The 27,593-nt window shown below is 38.0% G+C and overlaps 1 protein-coding gene across 1 annotated transcript in view; it reads left to right on the top strand.

Moving 5' to 3' along the window:
• Positions 1-27,593, top strand: part of LOC130228738 (astrotactin-2-like) — a 544,402-nt gene that overhangs the window by 456,526 nt on the left and 60,283 nt on the right. The window contains exons 14-15 of the mRNA XM_056457174.1: positions 3,597-3,730; positions 5,178-5,326. Coding sequence (XP_056313149.1) covers positions 3,597-3,730; positions 5,178-5,326 — 283 coding nt within the window. The remainder of the gene's footprint in view (positions 1-3,596; positions 3,731-5,177; positions 5,327-27,593) is intronic.

The following is a 27,593-nucleotide window of genomic DNA, read 5'->3' as shown; positions in this document are numbered from 1 at the left end:
TCAGGAAATTTTCACAGTAATTCCTATAATATTTTTTCTTCTGGAGAAAGTCTTATTTGTTTTATTTCGGCTAAAATAAAAGCAGTTTTTAATATTTTTAAACCCATTTTAAGGTCAATATTAGTAGCCCCCTTAAGCAATTTTTGTTTTAGATTGTCTACAGAACAAACCACTGTTATACAATGACTTGCCTAATTACCTTAAAGGGCACCTATGGTAAAAAAATCTACTTTTCAAGCTGTTTGGACAGCCATATGTGCATGTATGGTGTATAGATCGTCATATTGGGGTGATATAAACACACCCAGTGCTTTTTTTTCAATTTAACAACATAAAAAACGGTGGACAAATTCGAGCGGTTTTCAGACCGACCGCAACTTTACATAGGAGTGCGGTCCCCCCGCCCATCAATATTGATTGACAGGCGCGTCATCATATCCTCAGTTTGTTGATTCACATCCGCCATTTTCAGCGTGAGTCGAAGCGATATCACTAAAGGAACACGCTAGCTCTATTTTTAGATGCAAGGCTCATTGGGCTCAACACAAGATCAATATTCTCCACATTATCGCTCTAATCGGAATTATTGGTTATATCTTTAGGTAATTTTGCAAACATGTGTACTTCTCATTGAGTCTACCTTATACTTCAGCCGTTTGCATTTCTTGCGATCCCAGAAGCTCCCTGTGATCTTAACTAGCATGCGTTTTAGAATTGTAAACATCGGTTTCTATCAGGGTACACTCAAGTCGACGGCTGGGCGCCGCGGACCGCTGCAGAAACCTATGTTTAGAATTCAAAAATGCGTGGCGCGACGATTCGGGACACTTCATGTTTCTGCCGCGCCACAGAGAGTGTCTGGTGTGCCGTGTCGCGGCTTCGAGCGGCGCATCCGGTGCCTCAGTCAAAGTTAATTCAGTGTGCGTGCAAAGACACAAATGATTTTGTACTCTCTGCTTGGTCTGTGTCCGAGTCGTACATGTACAACTGAATGGTGATCCTCTCTCTCTCCTTTCAATCTGCCTGTCTGTGTTGCAAACACAGAGCACTTCATGGCCCCGTCCCCTTGTTACGTTGGGCGGGAAGCCGAAACTAATCTACACTGAAGCAACACACCCCTAAATCAGCGAACTGTGGACACAACCCCAACATGACACTTTTTAACACATTATAATAAAAAATCTAAATTGTGTTTTAAACTGAACCTAAACTGGCACACTCAGAACCATAATATTAATATTAAATCATAAAAAAGAGGTCAACTATGTTCCCTTTAACTTTCCCAATTAGACTAATTAACCTAGTTAACGGTGCAGTATGTAAGTTTGACACCCAGTGGTTTAACTAGGTATTGCACTCGCAGTGGAGGCGCGAGTGATTTACATGTGATAAATAGCAAAGATACGTTTATAGACATCTTGTGGTGTGAATTCGCCGGTTTATGCGTTTGACGCGCTTCAGACTGCAAAAGAAAGTTGCAAACGGAGCAATGGAATAGACAGGTGAAGATGAGATTGGTTTAAGCATGACAGCCGCTGGACGTGACCGAATTGAAGGACATTATTTGTGTTTTAGGGCCCGTGCACACCAGGATGCTTTTTGCTCGGGTTTTCCGTCGACATATAATGCCTCGTGAATAAATAATGGGAATCAATGTGATCGTGCACACCAACGTGCAGAATTCCAGGCGTAAAAGCGTAATTTTTAAAGAAACGCCTGGAGGCGCTCAAGTGCAAAACTGTCAATGCGAGCGCATACTGAAGAGGAGGCGATATGAACGTGGAGCTGCTTATTGCACTGGTGAACAATAATAATGTATATATATGAGGTGCCATGTTGAACTTTCAGTGGCCAAGTTGAGATGTTGTGACCAAATTTAACTCACCTGCTATCTGGTGACACTTGAGACCATGTAACACTAATAAGTCACATGGCATAGGGGAAGGAAAATTACTAATTGTGAGCAATTTGTACATTTTCAGTTAGGGGTGTACTCACTTTTGTTGCCAGGGGTTCAGCTATTATTGGCTGTATTTTTAGCTATTTTGAGGGGACAATAAATTGACACTGTTATACAAACTTTACAGTGACTACTTTTTATTGTGTCAAAGAGTCATTTCCGCAGTGTTGTCCTATGAAAAGATATAAATAAATATTTGCAGAAATGTGAGGGGTGTACTCACTTTTGTGACATACTGTATATATATATATATATATATATATATATATATATATATATATATATATATATATATATATATCAGGGGTGGCGAACCCGCGGCTCGCGAGCCGCTTGCGGCTCTTTTACTGCTCTTGTGCGGCTCAACCTCTCGTGCGATTTAACATACATTAACCAATTGACTAATGCCCCATTCACACGGGGCTTCAGCGTTGCTCGCTGCAGAAGCTGGGAGTAGCTCAACTTTTCAAGCGCCAACGGACGCGTCAGCCAATCAGATCGCTGTATGCAAATACACCTGCTAGACAGTGGCCTATTGCTGACTGAATTTCATTTTCTGACGCTTCTATGACGATCGTTTCAGCTCTAACTTCAGACACGCCTTCAGTCAAGGGTTGACACTGAAGCCCCATGTGATTGGGGCGCAACACGAGTGACGTGCAGTTCGTTAATATCAATCGTCATGGCAGAGTCAGGAAAGCGTACAGCTAAGCGTAAATACGAAGATGAGCGCAGAACATTTTTATCTGAATGGGAGGATTTATATTTTTTTGTTGAAAGAAATGGAAAGCCATTCTGCTTGATATGCCAGACTTCGTTGTCACATTTTAAGGCTTCAAATCTCGAGCGCCATTTCACCTCTCTCCATTCTGCCGTAGCCCGGGAATTTCCCAAAGGCAGTGAACTTCGCATCTGTTGTGTGGCTCTTTGCAGTGATAAAGTTTTTTTTTTTGGCTCATCATGGTAAACAGGTTCGCCACCCCTGACAACTTGCCCTGCCCACACACACATATATATATATACACATATTTATTTTTTAATCATAATTTTTTAAACATGTAGTAAAATAGTATCTATTGTCATCATGGCAAATGATGACTTGATTATGTGGTGTCATGACAAACATATGTACACCCAAATCAAGTAAATTCTTTTTCAGTTAAACCCTATTTATTTATTTATTTATTTATTATTATTATTTTTTTTTTCTCCAGGATTGACCTGGCTATAAAAGATCAACTCTGTGTATCTTCAATGGCGTTCGCTCTCATTGAAACTGAGCTAGACTGCCTCATCCTCTGTGAAATGTCCTCTGGAATGAGTCACGACCTCTTGTCTCGGCGTGAACCGTCCCTCAGTTCGCCTTCTCTGCCCTGTGCTTGTCTTATTATTGCCCGTGAGACACTCACACATGGGCTGACCTTTTTTGGTACGCTTTTCCAATTAAATCCTGACAGGCTCTTGTCTGAACAAAGCGCCCTGAGATGCCCTCGCCTCGCGTAACTTCGCAGAAATCCTCCACTTTTGGAGCGGAGGTGGCGGAGTGTGTTATTGGTGACTCATGGACTACGACCGAAGGACTCGCCCGCTCGTGGAGATAATTGCATTTCTCTCACCTGTGCCATTTATTTTGCAGGCCTTCAAAAGTGCCACCATGAGCTCATACTGGTGCGCGGGGAAGGGTGATGTCATCGAGAACTGGTGCCGATGTGACCTGACTGCGCTTGGAAAAGATGGACTTCCCAATTGTAGCCCTCTGCGGAGACCTGTGTGAGTTACCCAATCCCTCACACTTTACAATAAGCTTTCATTAGTTAAAGTATATACCAACATGCACTAATAATAAACAATACTTGTGCCACTTTAATTAATCAAAGTTCATTCATTCATTCATTTTCTTTTGGGCTCAGTCCCTTTATTGATCTTGGGTCACCACTGCGGAATGAACCGCCAACTTACCCAGCACATATTTTACGCAGCGGATTAATCAAAGTTCAATATTGACTAATGCAATATTAAACATCCAAGTTTCAAGCTTGTTAACACTACACTGTAAAACCCAACGTAACTCGTACCTACCCATATCGTACCGTACTGTACCACGGGCCATAAGCTAGTGTGCTACTCTGAAACAGTGACAAAATTTGGGTTTAGAAAATATAAAACTTCTATAAACATCAAAAGCTTGCAGTTTGTCACTTCCACCTAAATGAATCAACGATTTACTTCATACTTCAGTTTCTCATCAAATCTTCTAACCAATCAAATGCTCTCTAGTGTCTGTCATGCCCCGCCCCCTTCTTCTCATTGGCTTTTCATTTGATGTGCTTGAGCTCAACTGCTCTCACTGGCAGAGCTGTGAGAAAAAGTAACACTATTGGCTGTTTATTAAAAAGGGGAGGAGCTATTTTAAGCAGTTATATCAAACATTGAATAAAAATTGCACATTTCAAAGCTCTTCACATGACCTTTAAGACAGCCCAGACTTATTTTCGCCACATTGACTTCCATTATAATGACATTTTTTGATTGAAAAACCTTGACAGTGTTTTTTGATAGTCTGAGGTTCCATAAAACTGTGATTATAATGGAAGTCAATGGGGCAAAAACAGCCCCCAACATAATGAAAGGCTAGTCAATTTGCCCAGAGTGTATTGTTGAGTTTTTGAAAATTCTCAAAGTATTTTCCCAAAATATGTGTCAAAATGAGATCTGTCAGCAAAAATCATCACATTTGCTAAAACACAGAGATAGTTGTGGACAAATTAAGACTTAAAATCACCCCAGAGTGAATGAAAACAACCCAACAGCACACAAGAGTTCATTTATTCATTCATATATTTTCTTTTCGGCGTAGTCCCTTTATTAATCCGAGGTCGCCACAGCGGAATGAACCGCCAACTTATCCAGCACATTGTACACAGTGGATGCAACCCATCTCTGGGAAACATCCATACACTTACTCACACTCATACACTACGGACAATTTAGCCTTCTCAATTCACCTGTACCACATGTCTTTGGACTGTGGGGGGGAACATGCAAACTCCACATAGAAACGCCAACTGACCCAGTCGAGGCTCAAATCAGCGACCTTCTTGCTTTGAGGCGACAGCACTACCTACACTGCGTCGCCTCACACAATAGTTAGGGAAACTAAAAGAATCATGGGATATTAAATATTAGCACACGTGTAATGTTGACTTCATTTTCCCAGATTAAGACTGGCTCCACACTTGGAACCCTCCAGTACGATGGTGGCGCTGGAATGGATCGACGTGGAGCCTCTGATTGGCTACAAGGTGTCAGATTACATCATTCAACATAAGCGAGTGGAGGACCCATCAGAGGCTGAAATCTACACAGGTGAGAGAGAAATCAGGCTGATATCGTTCTAATTGCTAAGATTTCTTATTGTTAAAGTACACATGAAATCAAAACAAAGCATATTGACTTTGTTAGCCCACATTGCTAGTTTTGTGCTGAACGATTCATCCGTGTATGTCATTAAGAAAAAAATAGTTTCATCTTTAATTAAAATCTGAAAATGCACTTCCTGTTGGTTTTCAGTTACATTCTCAGATTACGGGCTCTATTTTGATGATCCATTCACAAAGTCCAAAGTGCAGGGCACAAAAGCATTAAGGGCGTGTCTGAATCCACTTTTGCTAAAATACTATCGATTTTAAGGATGGAAAAACCCGCTTTGCGCCGTGGTGCATGGTCTAACAGGGTTGAGCTTATTCTCTTAATGAGTTATAGGTGTGTTTTGAGAATAAACCAATCAGAGTCTCATCTCCCATTCCCTTTAAGAGTCAGTTGCGTCACACCATAGCACGTTTGCTATTTACATGGTGGACTTTGTAAGTATAAAAACTGAGCGCTTCACTAGAGAGAAAACCGTCAAACAGAGCATCTACAGCGCGAGAATGAGAGATGAGCCTCCTCATTATTTACTTTCACTTTCACTCTCGTGGATAGGGAGACTGTGTTGTAGCACAGACATCCATTAGCCTATACATAATTAATTTCGTTTATTAAGCGCAAAGATTTGCTTCAAAACTATTTCTAAATTCAGTTCTAATTTCCAGCAAATGAATAAATGAACAATATTAACGAAGTGTGTTCAACAACTGAGTTATATCCAAACACACACGCTGTGCCCCATATGGTCTAAAACCTGACAGCTGGACAAATCTAAGCTTGTTTTTAATAAAACAAATATAAATCTGCATATAATAAATAATACTGCTAATAATAATAACATTATACAAAAGCTAATTGTTATGAATAAACTAAAAAAGCCCCCCGAGATGAAGAAGGCATGAAGGCAGTGGTCTTTATATTTATGTAGGCTAGAAAATAATATTGTTTATAATATTTTAATCCTTTAATTTCTTTTTCATTTGTAAAGATATTTCCGTATTGCTGTACATCCTGTGTGTGTTAAGCAATGTGTAAGTGAGGCACACAACTAACGCACTCTGTGCTAGACTTTAGACCAGCTTTGATCTGATCTATTGTGCGGTCTATTATAGTTCCTCAAAATAGCAACGCACCAACAATGCGCCTCTACACGCCTCTTTTTTTTAGACCAGAACATCTGTGGGTGCACATATGAGCGCTAATGCATTAGTTATTTAAACAGCTCGGCACAAAACGTCAAAACGACTCTTGCGCCAAGCTGAAATTAGCGAACAACAATTGTGGGTCTATGATATGTCTTTCTGAGGTAGTGGGCAGGGCTAACAAAATTAACCATGACCCTCAAGTTGTCAGTTTAGACAACAAACAGAAATGGTGAGCAGGAGGAGTCTGTCTCTCCCCAAACCCTTTTTTCTCCATCTTTCTGAATGAAAAGCCTACTTTACTACATCCAATCAGCTCACATAAAAAAAAAAACACACCCACTGTTTTCTTATTTAATATTACATTTCTCTAGGAACTGCAACTGTTACCGTTTCCAGTTGTGTCGACCTCTAATGTGTTGTGAATTTCTCTAGTCTGGCTCACGGCACCAAACCGTTGTGAAATTCTAAGACAAGCCCAAAAAACCCGGGAGAACTTTCGGTTGTCTTTAAAGCAGAATCCTTTAATAAGAAAAACTCAGTGTGGCTGTAGCATCATCGAAAGAAACTCTTAACTGTACAGCAGGCACTACGTTTTTATACATTTTACAGACCGTGATTCATAGGGGTGGAGACAAACCTAAACAAAGCATGCAAATGAAGTGTTGTCGGCAGGGTAAATTGCCTTTCCAGCCCGATCTCATCAGCATATAAGTACCTATTCACGATACATTTTAGCATTAAAACGGTGTGCAAATGATGTTCTGGAGACAGAAACCGTTCGACCAGTTGACCGGCTTGAGAAGACAATACACACAGCAGTGCTGTGAAACTGACAATTTGCATTACTTTGAAGACAGTCAGGGCTCAGGAAACCAAGACATTTTAAGGTCTGTCACACCCTAAAAACAACTTCTCAGTTATATATAGAATATATAAATTCATATCCCCACAAATGTAATTAAAAACAATTACCAATGAAAAGATAAGCTATTATTTGAAGCAGAAATCTTTGTAAGTGTAACACTGTGTCCTGACTAACACACAACATCTTTTCAATGTTAATGATTTTATCCTAACCATTGCTAACCAAAGTTTTTATCAATGATTTATGTGACATTGTGGCTCAAAAACAGCATAAACTACTATGACAATGATCTACTCAGGTGCTGATTATGCGTTTTATTCAGTGTTAAATGCAAATTACTTGTTGCTTCTGTAGCTTGTGTTGTTAGGTAGTGATCTTTGCACACTGAAGTCCGCAATTTTTGTATTCATATGTGAAAAATTCAGCACGTAAACAAACCTTACATACTGGGTCCGATGTGTATTGATTAATCCATTACAAAAAAACACGAAACATTTCATAGTCAGTTTAAGCAGTGATACTTTGTTCTCCTCTCTTCTCCAAAGTTAACAGAAAGAGGAACAGGCTGCATATTGTTCATCCAATACTTCATAGAGCGCAAGGAGAGTTCAGCTTATTATTAAAGAGCTGCTCTAGATTATCCCCAAATGCAAAGTTTATTCCAGGAAATCAGTGTAATTTTAATGCAGTGCTTGTGATACTTCACACATTCATGTAGGTAAACAAATCATGAGCAGAGACTGGCATTACCTATAGACATTATTGTACACTCTCAGAAATAAAGGTACGCGAGCTGTCACTGGGGTGGTACCTTTTCAAAATGTACAAATTTGTACTTAAAGTGTTCATATTAATACCTCAAGGGTTCATACTAGTACCCAAAAAGCACAAAAGTGTTCCTCCTAAAATATTTAGGTACTAATTTATACTTTTGAGGTACCAATATGGACCCATTAAATATAAACGTGTACCTTTTGAAAAGGTACCACCCCAGTGACACCTCGCGTACCTTTATTTCTGAGAGTGTAGATGGTGGTCACGTTTACGTGTTGAAGCAACGAATCAAAAGTGGACAATGCTTTCTATTATAATATGTATGAGCAGTCAAATGTATGGCCACACACACACACCCACACACACCAAACAGCGGCAGGGCAGAGGTACGTCAGTCACTGAATCCAGCATATCGGGGTTCTCATCACATTCTGTCTTTATTTTATGCACTTTGTTTGTCATAAAGTTATCTGCAGCTCAAATAATGGCATTCTGTATTTAGTTATTCGTGTGTACGGTGACTCTGAACCAGGAGCGCTGCTGGCCACCACGGGCCCTCTGACAAGTTATCGCAGAAGAAAGTGAAGGGTGTGTGTGGGAGGGAGGGGGGGGGGGTGATGATCACGGTTGAAAGTGAAGAGTGGAGGGTTTGTTTGTTTGGGGGAGTGATCACGGTTGAAAGTAAGGGGGGGGGGGGGGGGGGGGGGGAGGTGAGCAGGCCCTTGATAATGTCTCTGTGGACCTGGGTTATTTCAAGATATTTTTCAAGATACTAGTATTCAGCTTAAAATGCAATTTAGCTGCATTGACTAGGTTATACAATGTAGATTGTCAAAGCAGCTTCACATAAAAGGTCACAGTAAATAGGAACAGTGTAGTTCAGTTTGTAGTGTTTAAGTTCAGTTCAGTTTAGCTCAGTTTATATATATATATATATATTATAACTGAGTATCATAACTGAGTATATATATATATATTAGAGGAAATAATATATTATAGGAAGTACTCATCCATGAAAATGTCCTTGCTAATGGTCCTTGTTCTGTTAATCATCATTTGGGAAAATAAATTATATTTTAAAACAAATAAAAAATTAGGAGGACGGGCTAATAATTTAGACTTTAATTCCCCCCAATATCTTGCAGCCCCACTTCCAGTGGTTTCAATGTGAATGCACCATTCATATATCTGTGGTCAATGTAGAAATCTAATTTTCCAGTGCTGGGAAACTGCTGGTCAACATTGCTGTTGTCCTCACAGCCTGCGGTCAGTGTCTGAAAAACATAACTGATTGTCTTGTTGATCTGGTCAAATCTCGTTAAACTACTATCTGAGGGTTTCAGGGCCAGAGAGACTTGGAGATGAGAAAGCAGAGGTCACTAACACTGACCTATAGACATCTGTCCGAGTCACAGCGTGTGAGTCAGCGTTCAGGTGACAGGAATCTAATAAAACAGCACAGACCAAATGTTAAGGTTGAGCAGGCCAGGTTTAGTCATTGCAACCGATCCGTCTTGCTGAAGTGAAGGAGGTGAAGGCGTCTGCTGGCAGATGGCATGACGTGTTTCATTCTGATCGACAGACTCTGATTGGTTACATCCAACCTGGAGATTAGACCCTCCAATGGTCCAAAACAGTGGCTTACAAATGAGCTGCTTGTCTCATGCTGTTTTTACACACAATTCAGCTGAAGCAATGCAATGCAGAGTAGTCAACATTTGAAATGGATCATCATCGATCATTAAAGTTGTCCTAAAACTATTTAACAACACCCAATCTTGTCCTGGGGCAACTTTGAAAAACATTTCTAATTCACTTTGAATGTTGACTACTGTATTTATCGGGTTTCATTAGAACTTCAGGACAAAATATAGAGAGAAAAAAATCAAATGCACCTTTCTAAAATATTACAATATCAGGAATCAAACAAAAGGTGAAAATAAATAGATAAATAAATTGCATCAGATAATAACAATACATAATTAAAAAATAAACAATACACATTGCATTTCACAGCTTTCCAGTGTGTTATTTTGTATTTTGCTGGTTAAATAACTTTGTTAATTGTTCTGCTGGAATATAAGAGATCTGAACAGTACAATAAAGTGGTTTCCTGCTATTGAAAATCTTGCAATTTTCCTTTAATATTGTTCTTTAGTATATTTCTTTAGTTGTTTGTTTTGCTGTATGTAAGTTTGACACCTAGTGGTTGAACTTGGTATTGCACTCCTGGATCAAAACACGTTTTCACTCGGCTCATCCTCTGACAAGTCCATGCAAGCGCAGGTTGCCAGATTGATGACACCAACAGGAGCATGCATTATTTTCAAGCCTAAAGGTCGATTCAAGGCTGATTTAAACCGTTTTCTACAAGCAACAGCACGCCGTAGAAGGAATATTCTCCATATTAAAAGGATTTTTGTCCTAACCAACACCTGAAATTAATATATTAGAAACGGCTTCTATTACTCACAGATGAACAACAGAAAACTGACAATGATCACCCCAGCTACTCGTCATGTGCTTTATTCAGTGTTAAATGCTAATAATGTGAGTTTAAATGCCATTTTACAGGACATTTATTGCCATGCTACTGAAGCAGCAGCAGATCGTTCACCTCAGATCTGGAAAATAAAAGAACTCATCTTCAAAACTGTGACTCCAACACATATCAGTGATTCAGCATCTACATTTATTAATGTTAAAGAGGTTTAATATTTATTTATTAGCTTGTAAACCTTACCAATTCGTTGGAGTGCAGTGAGTGCACTATTCTGTGTTTCTGAATGGCTGTATTTACATTTCTGTTGTGTTTCGTCTGGTGCAAACAGCCAAACTGCTTATCACTCTCATAATGTAGCTTGTTGTTAGGACACGGGGTTACAATGTAACCTGCTCACCTAGTGTTTACATTCTTAACATTTTTAATGGTTTTAATGGTTCTTTAAAGAACCTCTTACAGCCCGGTTCTTTGTAGAACCATCTATGAAAAGGTTCATGACCTAAATGCAGTAAATAAGAAAATCCAGGAAGAAAGATTCGACATTTATTGGCAAAACAATGTGTCTTGTGCAGGTCAGTCAAAGTATACAATGTTAAACTGGAAAAACACAAAAACACATTTTTGCAGAAATTGATAGTTGTTTTATTTCATATGTCCATGTTAATCATATAATTAAAGGTGCAGTGCGCCCAAAAATGTTTCTTTACTATAGCATTCATGATGTTTAAACTAGTTAAATCCTGTAAAATGATACTAATGCAATTTACTGTGGAACCATTTCATAGTGTAAAGAACCATTCAGGGCTACAAAGAACCTTTTGTGAGTGAAAAAGATTTCATGGATGTTAAAGGTTTTCCATAAACCATCTACACCAACAAACAACCTTTTACGGACCTTTATTTTTAAGAGTGTATACAGTAACAGTCTTATAGTAATTAGCAGCCCTTTGAGGGCCTCCATATTGCTGATGTGGCCATCAGTGAAATCGAGTTCGACACTCCTGCTTTAAAGGAAAACATGAAACACATACATCTATAAATCTAACAATGTTAAAGACGATGACGATGTCTTCAAATATGGCACTTTATCATTATATGTAATCAGTTATTTACTGTTTACACAACACAAACTTTTTCAGCTTTTGATTGTTTGTTTTTTGTCATGCGAACACCCAGTATGGGAATTTCACTTATATTTTTTGTTTTCCTCAACATACCTTAAACTATGTGAGTTGGTGGATGTGAAAAATCACTTTCACACCATATTAATGATAAAAAGTGTAGCTCTGGTGTGAAATCGTTCATTCATTCGTTCATTCATTCATTCATTCATTCATTCATTCATTCATTCATTCATTCATTCATCCATCCATTCATTCATTCATTCATTCATTCATTCATTCTGTTGGAGCCATACTTTGTCAAAGGACTTTTGACCACTAGTTGACAGTATGATGCTATATAGCTGTGGCTTCACTGCATTGAGGAAGATAGTTGATAGCAAGCACACAGTTTTTGACTGTACATACATGAGAGTAGTGTGCAATATAAATGAGGGTATCCTGTTGTTTTGGAAAATAAATAAATAACGTTTTATTTACATCTATTTTGCCTACGGACTCTACCTGTTACGCATATAAAAACTTGCTCACTCTACCAATGATAGCGAGATTTTGAAAGCTGCTACACATTCATTCATTCATTCATTCATTTACCTTCAGCTTAGTTTCTGATTTATTAGAGGGCGCCACAGCAGAATGAACCACCAACTATTTCAGCATATTTTTTACACAGCGGATGCCCATCCAGCTGCAACCTAGTACTCTGAAATACCCATACACTCTCACATTCACACAAACACTCACACACTATGGCCAATTTAGTTTATTTAATTCCCCTATAGCGCATGTGTTTGGACTGTGGGGGAAACCGGAGCACCACGCCAACACAGGGAGAACATGCAAACTCCACACAGAAACGACATCTGACCCTGCCGGGACTCATATCAGAGACCTTCTAGCTGTGAGGCCACAGTGCTGACCACTGAGCCACTGTGCCGCCTGGTGTGAAATCCTATAAGAAAACCTGGTGATGACAACAGTCATTTTCTATCCTGTGATTATCAGATGGCGGCCGTAATGAAAGACATGCTGAAAGGGCCTCATTTTGGCACTGAGATTTAAAGTCTTTTGGATCATGTGTCACATTCTGTACAATTTGAGGCAAAAAATGCACTCATTGTTGTACTGCAAAGGGATCCAATGTTGTGATATGAAATTAAAGGATTTATAGAATAATGGGAGACATTTGGAAACTCTTCAAGATGGAAATATTTAGGACAGGATGTCTGAGAAAATAAACTGTTATCAGAGACACACTTCATAGGTAATGAAATATGAATTTCCTCAAAGCACCTGCATTCATTCTAATATACGCTACCTGACAAAAGTCTTGTCGTGGATCCCAGTTGTAAGAGCAACACATAATATCTTGACTTCTAGTTGATCATTTGGAAAAGTGTCAGAAGGTGGATTTCTCTGCTGAATCATCTGTTGATCTGCATCTCAATCATCACAGATACTGCAGAAAAACTACTGGAACCCGCATTGAGCCAAGATTCTCTCAGAAATCAGTCAAGTTTGGTGAAGGAGAAATCATGGTTTGGGGTTACATTCAGTTTAGGGGTGTGTGAGAGATCTGCAGGGTGGATGATCAACATCAACAGCCTGAGGTATCAAGACATTTGTGCTGCCCATTACATTACAAACCACAGGAGAGGGTGAATTCTCCAGCAGGATAGCGCTCCTTCTCATACTTCAGCCTCCACATCAAAGCTCCTGAAAGCAAAGAAGGTCAAGCTGCTCCAGGATTGGCCAGCCCAGTCACCAGACATGAACATTATTGAGCATGTCTGGGGTGAGATGAAGGAGGAGGCGTTGAAGATGAATCCAAAGGATCTTGATGAACTCTGGGAGTCCTGCAAGAACGCTTTCTTTGCCATTCCAGATGACTTTATTAATCAGTGATTTGAGCCATTGCAGAGATGTATGGATGCAGTCCTCCAAGCTCATGATGGAGTCAGACACAATATTCATTCGTTTGAGTTATTAAGTATATAAACAGCTCAGTTATTTTTAATTTGTCTCTATGAAATACAGTATATAGCTGTGAACTAACGTGGCGATGCTATACAACCCACCCAATGAATATAACCCATTGTTTTCATATAATATATCACCAAGAAGCGGCATTTATGGAAAATAGCAGCGGACTTACGATAGATCCCTGGAGAACTCCACAGTTTGCAGGAGTTAAATTAGATAATATGAAAATATGATCTGAATTTAAGTAACTGGATGCGACACGGTGGCTCAGCGGTTAGCACTGTCACCTCACAGCAAGAAGGTTGCTGGATGAAGCTCCAGCTGGGCTAGTTGGCATTGCTGTGTGGAGTTTGCATGTTCTCCCCGCAATGATGTGGGTTTCCTCCGGGTGCTCCAGATTTCCCCCACAGTCCAAACACATGCGCTATAGGGGAATTAAGTGTATGTGTGTGTGTGTGTGTGTGTGAGAATTTGTGTGTATGGGTGTTTCCCAGTTCTGGGTTGTGGCTGGAAGGGCATCCGCTGTGTAAAACATATGCTAGAATAGTTGGTGGTTCATTCCGCTGTGGCGACCTCTGATAAATAAGGAACTCTGCCGAAGGAAAATGAATGTAACTTTCAATAAGTTTTCCAAAGAGGATAAGTGCAGCGTAAACATTCAACCGGAGATTTGTGCCAAGTTTAGATCTGCAGCTCTCAACGCTTTTTAAAACTGATATTTCTGATGAGTGTACAATCAAGGACCAACATAATATTTAATCCAAACATCTCTGTTCTGTCTTCAGCGCCATAGATGAACTCATGCTGTGAGGTAGAACAAAAAAAATGTTCAAAGCCAGCCACGGCGTTCACCTAAGGCAGTTGACTCACTGCCCACAAATATGTTTTGCATTTCCTAATTAAACGAAATAAAATGTTTAGCTTTGTGCTGACCAGTGCTGGGAAGCCAGAATGTTCCTGCGCTGCCATCTATAAACAGCTTTATTGCGTGCTGTTTGCTTCACAGTTTTGTACACATTAAACGAGATTCTCGGCAACAATGTGTCACCGTGACTTAGCATTAGGTTAGCATGCTGAGCCTGACACACATTCGCACAGCGGGACGATGGAGGTTTTATGCATTTGACACTGCAAGACAATTATAATGAGTTCAAACAAGACAAGGGTGCTTTTATTGTGTCCACTTTAATGCGCTTTCTGTGAATTGGAAATAACAAATGAGCATAGAAGTAGCCAGGTCAGATTGACCCTTGATTTAGTATGACTTGTTTTTGCCAAGACATATTGATCTTTGATATAGAATCAACGTTGTATGATTGTTGCACTGTCCCAAAGTTGAGTGGGAAACCGCTTTTGAACTGTTTTGGTCTGGCTGTTGCAGGAAAACTCATGTTTTATTTTGATCTCAAGACAAAAATCCAACCCAGACCCATTGTGGATACGTACCCAGGTCTACATTTCTGGGGACAGCTAAGTTCGTAACCGGATATACGTCTGCTCGCAGTTTTTGCAGATCCACTAGAGGCCGCTGTGTATGCTTTTTGATTCTCTTGCGCGTCCTCTTCTTCTGTAAATCCACCAGAGGGCGCAATATACTCTTCAGCTGACCAGACCAGCTTGCTGTCAACTCCATACCTGCCAACACTCCCGTTTTTCCTGGGAGTCTCCTGTATTTCAGACCCATCTCCAGCCCACCTCTCGTATTGTTCTGTCTCACGGAAAACTCTCGGAATTCGACCCCCCCCCCTCCCTAAAAAAACCCAAACCCCAAAAGCTCCTCAGCTTTTTGGTTCAGTCCTCATGCACACCGAACCCAACGCGCAACCATCTTCATACCTTCACCCCCGCTCTTCAGTTCTCGCACCACCTCCATGACCTCAATCCCAAACCCCTTCCACCCCCCACCCCCCCCGGTCTTCACTTCGCACGCACGCCTGGATAAAATCTCCCAGATTTTATGATACGAATGTTGGCAGGTATGGTCAACTGACTGACTGACCAACCCACCCCCTTTCCTAAACCAAACTGATAGTGTTTTCAAAAGCAATCTAGAAAAAGAAAAGTCGTCGCTGCCGTGTGATTTCACCACGTTTTCAGCCTGTTGATTATTTATTTTTTGCTTTTGTTTTACCTGGTTTCTGGAATCATTTTTCGCTGAACTTGAACCCCGTCATTGTGGTCAACTAAGCTTCACGTCCCAAGTCCACTGACATATGTGTCGAGCAAACTGGTAACACCAGATACACTGCTTATAACGTCCTTGTTGCAGCACCAGTGGCACTGAAATTAGGCACCAAATTTATATGCTGATTCGGTCTGGTACATACCGGCTACAAAGGTACCAGTGCTATAATGGCACCGGGTTTTGGTACCCAACCCTAGTCCATATGGAGGTAAGTGGTCAGCTGGTTGCGCTAATGGGAACAGAAGCCGTCGGCGGCATCACATCACCTCGTAGCATTCGTTTTAAAGACAAAATGCAACAAGACGTACCTCTGGCTACATAATTCTTGCTCCCCAGAAATGTAGACAGAGTTGCGTATCCACAATGAGCCTGGGTTGCAAAAATCGGAGCATAGAGTTACAATCTGCCAACAGATTGACATATAATATTAAATGAATAAGGACATGTTCCAGGATGTGTCGGGGGTGGTGGTGGTGGGGGGGGGTATCAGTTTGGTATCAGTTTGTTATTTTATGCCACTCATTATATAAGGCTAGAATTAGAATATAATAGCATCATAATGCAAGTGGAATAATATTTCATTCTTAAGAATGTTTCATTTAATTATAGTAATTTTACACAATTGAATAATTAGGCAATCAGAATGTAAAAACCTATAAACTAAACAAATGAATAATAATACTGATAAATGTTAACAAGGTAAAAAGAACTAGAAAAAAGTAACAGATCTGATTCAGTTGTTAGGCACCCACATGAAAATGTACTATAGTAATTTATAGTAAATACTATAGAGTTTTTTAACCATACTGACACTGACACCTCCAATAGAGATTTAGAGGTTGTGCAATCAGCTAAAATATTGCTGATATTGTTTTGTTGTTTTGGTATGGGCGACGGGTTTGGGCTTAGGGAAGGTGGTGGGCGGGTCAATCGGTGCTTTTGAAAACACTGTCGGTTGGGTTTAGGGAAGGGTTGGTCAATCAGTCAGTCAGTCGACAGTGGCCTGTGGTGATTAAGCGAGAGCAGCAGGCGCAAATGGCACTCACAAGGAAAATTTGAGATCTGAAAAAGCATACACAGAGGCCTCTGGTGGATTCGCAAAAACAAAATCTGCAAAAAAGAAACGTAGCTTCTAGGACATATTTTACGCTCTCCAGAAAGGTATACGAGGTACGTATCCATAATGAGCCTGGATTGGTTAAGAAATAGAGTGAAAGCATGTCAGACTAATTCAGAATGACTTGTTTTTGCCAGGACATATTGATTTTTGAAGTCAGTGTTGTATAATTCTTGCACAGTCCTGAAGTTGTGTAATAAATAGTTAAAAACTCTTCTTTTAGTCTGGCTGTTGCAGGAAAACTCCAGTGTTTATTTTTGTTCTCAGAGCTTTCTGGTAGCATACTGTACGTTTCTGGAGTCGCAAGTAAAACTAGCTGTCCTAAAAGTCAGAATGAATCCATCATGGGCACCGTTGAAACATCAGACAAGCCAAAATCAACTATTTAGTACATCATTAAATGCCACATATTTCCCATGCAGTCCAATGGCAACAGATTGACGCATAATAATAAATTAATAAGGGCACACTCCAGGATGTGGGGGGTATCAATTTGGTAAAAATGACTACATAAATAAGTGTAGTGTATCATCAATTACCAACTACTATTGCCAACAATAGGTTTTGTTGTCTAGAAATGTGAATAATGTGGTGAAAGCATGTCTGGTTGAGCAGATCTGAGGAAAAGCCAAGCCAGATGAGTTGGACCTTTTTTTCCCCTTCATGAACACAGTGATTGGAATTTTGCTGTCTTGTAATAAAAGACAAAATGTTAACTCAACAAGACAGGATTGCATTGTTCCTCTCATTGTAAATGTAAAGGGTGCTCCGGTTTCCCCCACAGTCCAAAAACATGTGGTATAGGTGAATTGGGTCAACTAAATTGTTCTTAGTTTATATGTGTAAATGAATATGTATGGATGTTTCCCAGTGATGGGTTGTTGCTGGAGGGGCATCCGCTGTGTAAAACAAATGCTGGATAAGTTGGCGGTTCATTCCGCTGTGGCGACCCCAGATTAATAAAGGGACTAAGCTGAAATGTAAATGTAAATTTGACATGGACAATTATTTCACATGCACAATTGTTGACAAAAATGTAAATGGACTTGTACATTCAGTCAGTCTGTATTTTCAATGAAAGCTGCGAGGGAATGGAAATCCACCCCACCAACAATTATCTTCTAATACATACTTTAACAATGCATACTACATACTTTTCATATTTTTCAGTTTCATGTCAAAAATTAGTTAATGACAATTCAGCAGTGTCAACATTAGTACTGTATTCTTGACAGTATTTGATTAGTGTTGGAGCTAAACTGTGCAGCACACTGGCCCTCCAGGACCGAGTTTGCCCACCCCTGGTCTAAACTAAACTAAACTAAACTACACTAAACTAAACTAAACTAAACTAAACTAAACTAAACTAAACTAAACTAAACTAAACTAAACTAAACTAAACTAAACCAAGCCAAACCAAACCAAACCACACTAATCCAAACTAAACTAAACTAAACTAAACTAAACTAAACTAAACCAAACTAAACTAAACCACACTAAGGTAAACTAAACTAAACTAAACTAAACTAAACTAAACTAAACTAAACTAAACTAAACTAAACTAAACCACACTTATCTAATCTAAACTAAACTAAACTAAACCACACTAAACTAAACCAAACCAAACCAAACTAATCTAAACTAATCTAAATAATCTAAATAATCTAAACTAAACTAAACTAAACTAAACCAAACCAAACCAAACCAAACCAAACCAAACCAAGCCAAGCCAAGCCAAGCCAAGCCAAGCCAAACCAAACCAAACCACACTAATCCAAACTAAACTAAACCAAACCAAACCAAACCAAACCAAACCAAACTAAACTAAACTAAACTAAACTAAACTAAACTAAACTAAACTAAACTAAACCACACTAATGTAAACTAAACTAAACTAAACTAAACTAAATTAAACCACACTTATCTAATCTAAACTAAACTAAACCACACTAAACTAAACTAAACCAAACCAAACCAAACTAAACTAATCTAAACTAATCTAAATAATCTAAACTAAACTAAACTAATCTAATCTAATCTAAACTAAACTAAACTAAACTAAACTAAACTAAACTAAACTAAACTAAACTAATCTAATCTAAACTAAACTAAACTAAACTAAACTAAACTAAACTAAACTAAACTAATCTAAACTAAACTAATCTAAACTAAACTAAACTAAACTAATCTAAACTAATCTAAACTAAACTAAACCAAACCAAACTAAACTAATCTAAACTAATCTAAATAATCTAAACTAAACTAAACTAAACTAATCTAATCTAAACTAAACTAAACTAAACTAAACTAAACTAAACTAAACTAAACTAAACTAATCTAAACTAAACTAAACTAAACTAAACTAAACTAATCTAAACTAAACTAAACTAATCTAAACTAAACTAAACTAAACTAATCTAAACTAAACTAAACCAAACTAAACCAAACCAAACCAAACAAATCTAAACTAATCTAATCTAATCTAAACTAATCTAAACTAAACTAAACTAAACTAAACCAAACCAAACCAAACCAAACCAAACCAAACCAATCCAATCCAATCCAATCCAATCCAATCCAAACCAAACCAAACCAAACCAAACCAAACCAATCCAATCCAATCCAATCCAATCCAAACCAAACCAAACCAAACCAATCGAAACTGAACTGATCTGATCTGATCTGATCTGATCTGATCTGATCTAATCTAATCTAATCTAATCTAATCTAATCTAATCTAATCTAATCTAATCTAATCTAATCTAATCTAATCTAATCTAATCTAATCTAATCTAATCTAATCTAATCTAAACTTATCTAATCTAAACTAAACTAAACCAACTAAAGTGTTAGGTTTCTACCCCCATATACTGTAGAAATAATAGATTTAAACCTCTAGATGGCATCCATTTGCTAAAGCATCGCTCACTGGCACAGTAAAGTGAGATCTCTCATGGATTAACTCTAACCTTGTCTAATTGAATAGAGATATCGTAAAGCCAAACCATAGTCTCTTTGCAAAATCAGATTTTGGAAATGGGACCAACGTAAACGGACCTGACCCGCTCTGCTGCTGACGCTTGCCTCTTTCATTTCCCGCCAGATTTGCCTGTTTGAGTTAAGGCTGACTGCTTTAAAAGTTTCCAGAAGCCGTGTATACAGGCGGATGACGTAACACGCTTTATTTTCTGAAATGTCTTTCAGTGGTTGTTCTTTTAATTTGCTTGAAGTGAGTTCACATTGAGATCGCTGAACTTTTTTATGCAATATTATATTGTTTGAGATGATATGAGATATTATCCATAAGTCAGATTATGAGTGTGAGACTAAGTTGACTAATATCTAAGATTTTTTTATTTGGGTTTTTTTTATTTCAGTAATCGTTTTTTTTTTATGTTAATAATTGTTATTACTTTTTTGTTTTAGTAATTAGTAATAAAATTTTTACTAATTAGTCATTTTAGTCAATCATCTACTGCTTTTCTGGGGCCGGGTCACGGGGTCAACAGTCTTAGGAGAGAACTCCAGACTTCCCTCTCCTCAGACACTTCTTCCTCCAGCTCCTTCGGGAGGATCCCGTGGCATTCCCAGACATGGTCCCTCCAACATAAATATATGTATATATACATAAATTCATTCATTCATTCATTTTCTTTTCGGCTTAGTCCCTTTATTATTCTGAGGTCGCCACAGCAGAATGAACCACCAACTTATCCAGCATAGTTTTAAACAGCAGATGCGCTTCCAGCTCCAACCCATCACTGGAAAACATCCATACCCACATACACTATGGACAATTTAGCCTAATTCACCTGTACCACATGTGTTTGGGCTGTGGGGGAAATCGGAGCACCTGGAAGAAATCCACGCCAACACGGGGAAAACATGCAAACTCGACATAGAAATGCCAACTGACCCAGCAGAGGCTCGAACCTGCGACTTTCTTGCTGTGAGGCGAACGTGCTAATTTTTTTTTTAGTATTTTTATATTTTTATTATATTTACTAGAATGAGATATTGTACATAAGTCACATTATGAGTATGAGACTTATAATCTTATTTATTTATATTTTTATTAGTATTTTTATTTTAAAAATTTTATATATTTTTTTATACTTTTTTATGTTTATTAGTATTATATATATTATGTAGTCAGATTATGAGTATGAGAATCAACCTTATGTATTTATATATATTTTTTTATTTCATTAGTTTTTAGTAATTAGTATTTTTTGTATGTTTTAATTATATTTATAAGTATGATATATATAATCAGATTATGAGTATGAAACTCAATATTTTATTTATTCATACATTTTTATTAGTATTTAAATTTTTAGTAATTAGTCATTTTATTGGTATTTTTATAATTAAGCATTTTTTATTTTAATAATACATTTTTATTAGTATTTTTATATTTTTTTATTATATTATCAGTATGAGATGTTATGTATAAGTGCGATTATGAGACGCATTATCTTAATTATTTATATTTTGTTACTAATTTTTATTTTAATAGTTTTTATTTCAGTAATTATTATTTTCATTTTTTAGTAAATAATAATTTTATTAATATTTTTTAATTTAGTAATTTTTATTTTTAATAATTACAATTTTTTATATAATTTTTTTATTATGTTTTATTATATTAATCAGTATGATATATTATGCAAAAGTCAGATTATGAGTATGAGACTCATTATCTTAATTATTTATATTTTTATTAGTATATTTATTTTATTAGTTAGTATTTTTAACTTTAGTAATTAGTATTTTTATTAGTATGTTTTAATTATATTTATTAATACGATATACTGTGTATAAGTCAGATTATGAGGATGAAACTCAATCTTATTTATTAATATTTTTATTAGTATTTTTTTATTTTAGTAATTTGTATTTTTATTAGTATTTTTTATTTTAGTAATTAGTATTTTGAGTAGTATGTTTTAATTATATTTATTAATATGATATACTGTGTATAAGTCAGATTATGAGGATGAAACTCAATCTTTTTTATTAATTATTTTATTAGTATTTTTTTATTTTAGTAATTTGTATTTTTATTAGTATTTTTATATTTATTAACAGCAAATCATATTGTTGACATCAACATATAAGGGAAATTCTTTTGTGAGTTATTTGTTATAGGAATTTTGTCAGTCAAAGTCATGTCAAGTAAAACCTGCTTTCAGTGTCATATTATTATTGTGTCATGGGTTATTTAATCCCGTCTGAAGTTTAAATACAGACATATTTGCTATTTTTCTTGAAAATTTGTATATAGGGCAGCAAGAAGGTCACTGGTTCGAGTCCTGGCTGCTGTTGGCATTTCCCCCACTGTCCAAACACATGCACTATAGGGGAATTGATTAACTAAATTGGCTGTAGTGTATGAGGGTGTATGGGTGTTTCCCAGTACTGGGTTGCACCAGGAAGGGCATCCGCTGCGTAGATGCTGGAATAATTGGTGGTTCATTCTGCAGTGGGAACCCCTGATAAATAAGGGAATAAGTCGAAGTGAGTGCATCATAAATTCAGCAGTGCTTTTGCTGGGACTTTACAGTCGCAAGACCACACATGTTGGTCTGGGTTTCTTAATTTGGGTGAGCTCTCTCTCTCTCTCTCTCTCTCTCTCTCTCTCTCTGTTGAACTGGCAGCCACTTCTTCCAAATCCGCTAATTAACGTCAGGAAGGGTGTCAGAGTGTGAGTATCTCTCGCTGTTCCTCACCGCCAGCAAATAATGGGAGTCTGCGAGATGTAAGACGCAAGGGCGGGAGAAATGCGCAGAGAAAACCAGCCGCCACATGCCAATGATGTCATCTCACAGATCCACTGTCAGACATTGGATTTTTTTATTTTGTTTATTATTATTTCCGTCTCCCGTCGCAGCAGGTTTCTCATTGGGAATCCATCACCTCCAGCCAGGGCGATCCTTTTGTGCATGTGTGTGTTTTTTTTTTTTTTTAACGTAACAATTGCAAACATAGCGAACGTCCCCCGAGCGTCGATGCTTGTCGATAAGCCAGCTCGTCTGAAGCCAGATTCAATTAAAAGGAGATAAAAGGGTGTCCTTCAGGATGAGTGGAGATAACGAATTGGAGAGCCTCAGCTGACTCGCTTTGTTTGCTTAATTAAGGATGACCTCATCGCTAAAAATGGCTCCCGCTTCCCCTGGCGTCACGAGCGGGGCCATCAGCAGATTGGAGTACAGGCAGAAAGCCAAGTCTGGCCTCTATATTCAGCACACACACACTCATACGCTCGCACATACACTCTCTGTAATGCAAAGGTGAGGCTGAATACATTTTCGTGCATTTGCAGTCGTTAACATGTCATGCGCTTGAACGCAATCACATGCAGTTCAGAATTATTCGCTCTCCTGTGAATTGTTTTAAATATTTCCCAATTGATGTTTAACAGAGCAAAGAAAATCTTCACAGTATTTCCTATACTTTTTTTTCTTCTGGAGAAAGTCTCATTTGTTTTATTTCGGCTAGAATAAAATTAGTAATTAATTTTTTATAAACAACCCCCTTAAGTAATCATTTTAGATTGTCTAATTACCCTAACCTAACCAAATTAAATGTCCGGTCCTTCAGGATTTGATTGAACCCTTTCCTCTCTGGTGCACATATTTGAATAACAAGTTCAGAACATGAAACTAGAGTGTCATAACTTTCAAATGATGCCTTGTTATTGATAAATAGTTGAATATTTGCAATAAACGAAGGTAATAAATTTTACAGGCACGCCCCGACAGCCCGAACACGGGCCCCTGCTGGTTATTAACCTAGTTAAGCCTTTAAAGGTGCTGTGTGTACGTTTTTGACTCTTCTAAAGCATACCATAATATGTTAGCAGATATTTTAGAAACATGCTCCGTAGGGGTGGGCGGTACACCGGTGTCATAGTCATCACCGGTGTGACATTGCGCCATGACATGGATTTTCTAATACCGTCAATACCGTAATAAATCAATTTTGCGCGGCTTGAACGGCTGCATTTACATCAATAATAGCTAATTCTAAATAATAAGGCATTCAATTTTCTTCAAACGTTCTGTTGTGGTCTGAATACATGTCCTTATACTACAGGGCTCGAAATTGCAACCATTTTGGTCGCATGAGCGCCCGAAATTTAATCTAAGTGCCCTTATAATAAAAAACAAAGGAGAAGCCCGAAAAAACAAAGGAGCAAATGATTCTTTCAGCGCCCTAAAACATGAACAACAGCCATGTTTAACTATTTTCATCACCTTCTGGACTATTATGAACTCAGAATGACGGAATTACTCTCTAACAGAGGTTAAATGATCTGCTGAAGATTAAAGAGAGGTTTGCACTGATGTCAGCTATTTTTTGTGTCGTTTTTGAAGCCAAATAAGGACTAAATGTATGCTATGTGTAGTTCATCTGTAATTGGTAATATATCGGAGACTGTAAGGCTCTATATGTGTTCATCTATGCTGCATTTATTTATTTATTTTATATAATCGCAGACATTACATTAGGCTATTTCGCACTCCGATCTCCGATCTGCAGTTATAATCAAATCCTGTTTACAGTAAGGTTAGTAATGAACATTTATACTCAAGTATTTCTGTGTATAAAGCATCTGTTTTGTGAGAAGTGCTTCTCATATGATATGTGAACAACTTGTACAGCTTTACTTTGACATTTCCTTGAGTGAGAATGACATTGACTGAAACTTTCTGTCGTACACCACGCCCACCAACAGGGGACCCTTGGTAGCCTTTAGGAAGTGGAAATGCATGTCTGATTAAGGTGACCCGTACCGACCCGTACCGTACCGTACTGTACCAGTCAGTGGAAACAGGCCGTAAATGTCCTGTAAAATGGCATTCAAACTCACATTTATTAGCATTTACACTGAATAAAGCACATGAGGTGTACCTGAGGTGATCATTGTCAGTTTTCTGTTGTTCAGCTGCAATAAATAGAAGCCATTTCTAATATATACGTTTTGGTTAGAACAAAAACTCCTTTTAATATGGAGAATATTCATTCTATTGCATGCCGTTGCTTTTATTTAGAACATGCTTTAAATCAGCCTTTAGGCTCAATAGTCAGGCACACTCCTGTTGGTGTTGTCAATCTGGCAACCTGTGCTTGCATGTGTTTTGAATCAGGAGTGCAATACCTAGTTCAACCACAGGGTGTCAAACTTACATACTGCACCTTTAAGCTGAATATCTTGAAGAATATCTAGTCAAATATTATGTACTGTCATCATGGCAAAGATAAAATAAATCAGTTATTAGAAATTAGTTATTAAAAGTATTATGATTAGAAATGTGTGAAAAAAAAAAAATTCCGTTAAACAGAAACTGGGGAAAGAAAATAATAATAATTTAGGAGGGCTGCAAAGGTTGCCGTCATCTTCGGTCTTGAATTGGACGTCAGATGAAGTCTCTGTGTTTGGTTCTTGAGCTGGTGCCACTGATCATGTAATGGCCAATTAGCTCATCTGGCATTTAAATGTAAAAGTGAAGGGTTAAAGGGCAAAGCCAGTGGGATTAATTAAGGCCAACAATTTGGGATTTTCTCCTGTTATCTGATTTTTCCCTTTTTTGTGCTTAAGAGCTTCCTAAAGTGCAGGGGTGGGAGCCACACTATTAAAAAAATAAGCAAAATAAGCAAAACATAGGCTCATTCTGAAAACGTAGCCCTGTATGCATTTCTGGAGATCGCGAATTATGTAGCCAGAAGTACGTATGTCTACATTTCGTCTTTAAAACAAATGTTACGGGGTTTTCGCGCTACCAGCTGACCACTTACCTCAGCATGGACAGCTTTCCCACTGTTACCAGTTTTTCCAGTGGCTCGCCATGTACGTCAGTGAACTTGAGATGCAGAGAGCAATTGACCATGACGATGAGGTTCGAGTCCGGTGAAGAATGGTTCCAGAATCCGGGTAAGATGAAAACAAAAGCCAAAAGATAATAAATAACAGGTTGAGAATGTGGTACAATCTGAAACCGTGGTAAAAATCAGGCGAGGACTTTTTTTCTGGATTGCTTTTGAAAACACTGTTGGTTGGGTTTAGGGAAGGAGGAAGGTAGGTCAGTCGATCGGTCAGTCAGTCAGTCGACAGTGACCTCTGGTGGATTTACATGAGAACAGCAGGCACGAATGACACTTGCGAAATTCGAGTTCTGAAAAATCGTACACAGCGGCTCTGGTGGATTAGCGAAAAGAAAAACTGCAGAAAAACATACCTCCTGGGATGTATTTGGCGTTCTCCAGAAATGTATATAGGGGTACATTTTCAGAATGAGCCTGGGTTTAAATAAATAAATAAATAAATAAATAAATATGTAGAAAGCTGGTTGAACTAAGGTGTATTAATGCCAGGGTGGGCTATTAATTCTCCCAAAGAATCACGTTAGAAACTGGAGTGGTTCCATAGGGTCGAACCGATAATTTATTTTAATTCTGTTCTGCATAAGATAATATGTATTTTATAGTGCTATCAAACAATTTGATCACATCTATAGTAAAAGTTCATGTTTACAAAATATATGTGTGCACACTGTGCATATATTTTCATTCATTCATTTTCCTTTGGCTTAGTCTCTATTTCAGAGGTCGCCACAGTGGAATGAACCGCCACCTATTCTGGTATATGTTTTACGCAGCAGATGCCCTCCCAGCTGCAACCCAGTTCTGGGAAACACCCATATCATTTCATTCACACACACTCTCATACACTACAGCCAAGTTAGTTCATCAATTCCCCTATAGCGCATGTGTTTGGACAGTGAGTGAAACCGGAGCACCCAGAGGAAACCCACGCCAACATGAGGAGAACATGCAAACTCCACACAGAAATGCTAACTGACCCAGCCAGGACTCGAATCAGTGACTTTCTTGCTGTGAGGCCACAGTGCTAACCACTGAGCGACCATGTCGCTCATTATGTAAATAAAAACTTATCTCAGATGTGAATAATCATTTGACAGCACTAAATTTAGTATAAATAACTGTAAATTAAACTTTACAGTAAGACAATACAATTTGTATCACACAATTATATCACTATTTAATAAACATTGATTCTTGTATTATGTCTTTATAGGTTATTAATGACATGTTGCAGAAAAATAGCTAAATAACATAGACTTACATTGCCTCTATATCAGATCTGGGCATTGTATCGCTCCATTAAACTTTAAATAATCATTTACTTCAGACGGGTTGCTCAAAAGGATGTCCTGAGCACTGTAAAATGCCCAGGTCTGGATTAAGGTACCTGACTCCATTCTTAGTAAAAGATGCAGAGCGAGAACTGATGTATGTTCGGCTGATGAATGTTCACAAACACAGAGGAGATTTCATATGGGGAAATGTTGTTCAGTTGGAACTGAAGTCTGCAGGATGCTTGCAGAGTCCTGCGCTATATTGTTTTCTAACGTTCATATTGTCCACATTGGTCTTGCAACTTGACTTTTTTTCAAGTTGACTTTTTTTCAAGCTTGTACCAGCTTGGT

This window comes from Danio aesculapii, chromosome 5 (genome assembly GCF_903798145.1).
Source record: "Danio aesculapii chromosome 5, fDanAes4.1, whole genome shotgun sequence".
In the NCBI taxonomy this organism is placed as follows: domain Eukaryota; kingdom Metazoa; phylum Chordata; class Actinopteri; order Cypriniformes; family Danionidae; genus Danio; species Danio aesculapii.
The sequence above is the reverse complement of the archived record's forward strand: the minus strand, read 5'-3'. Positions and strand labels throughout refer to the sequence as shown.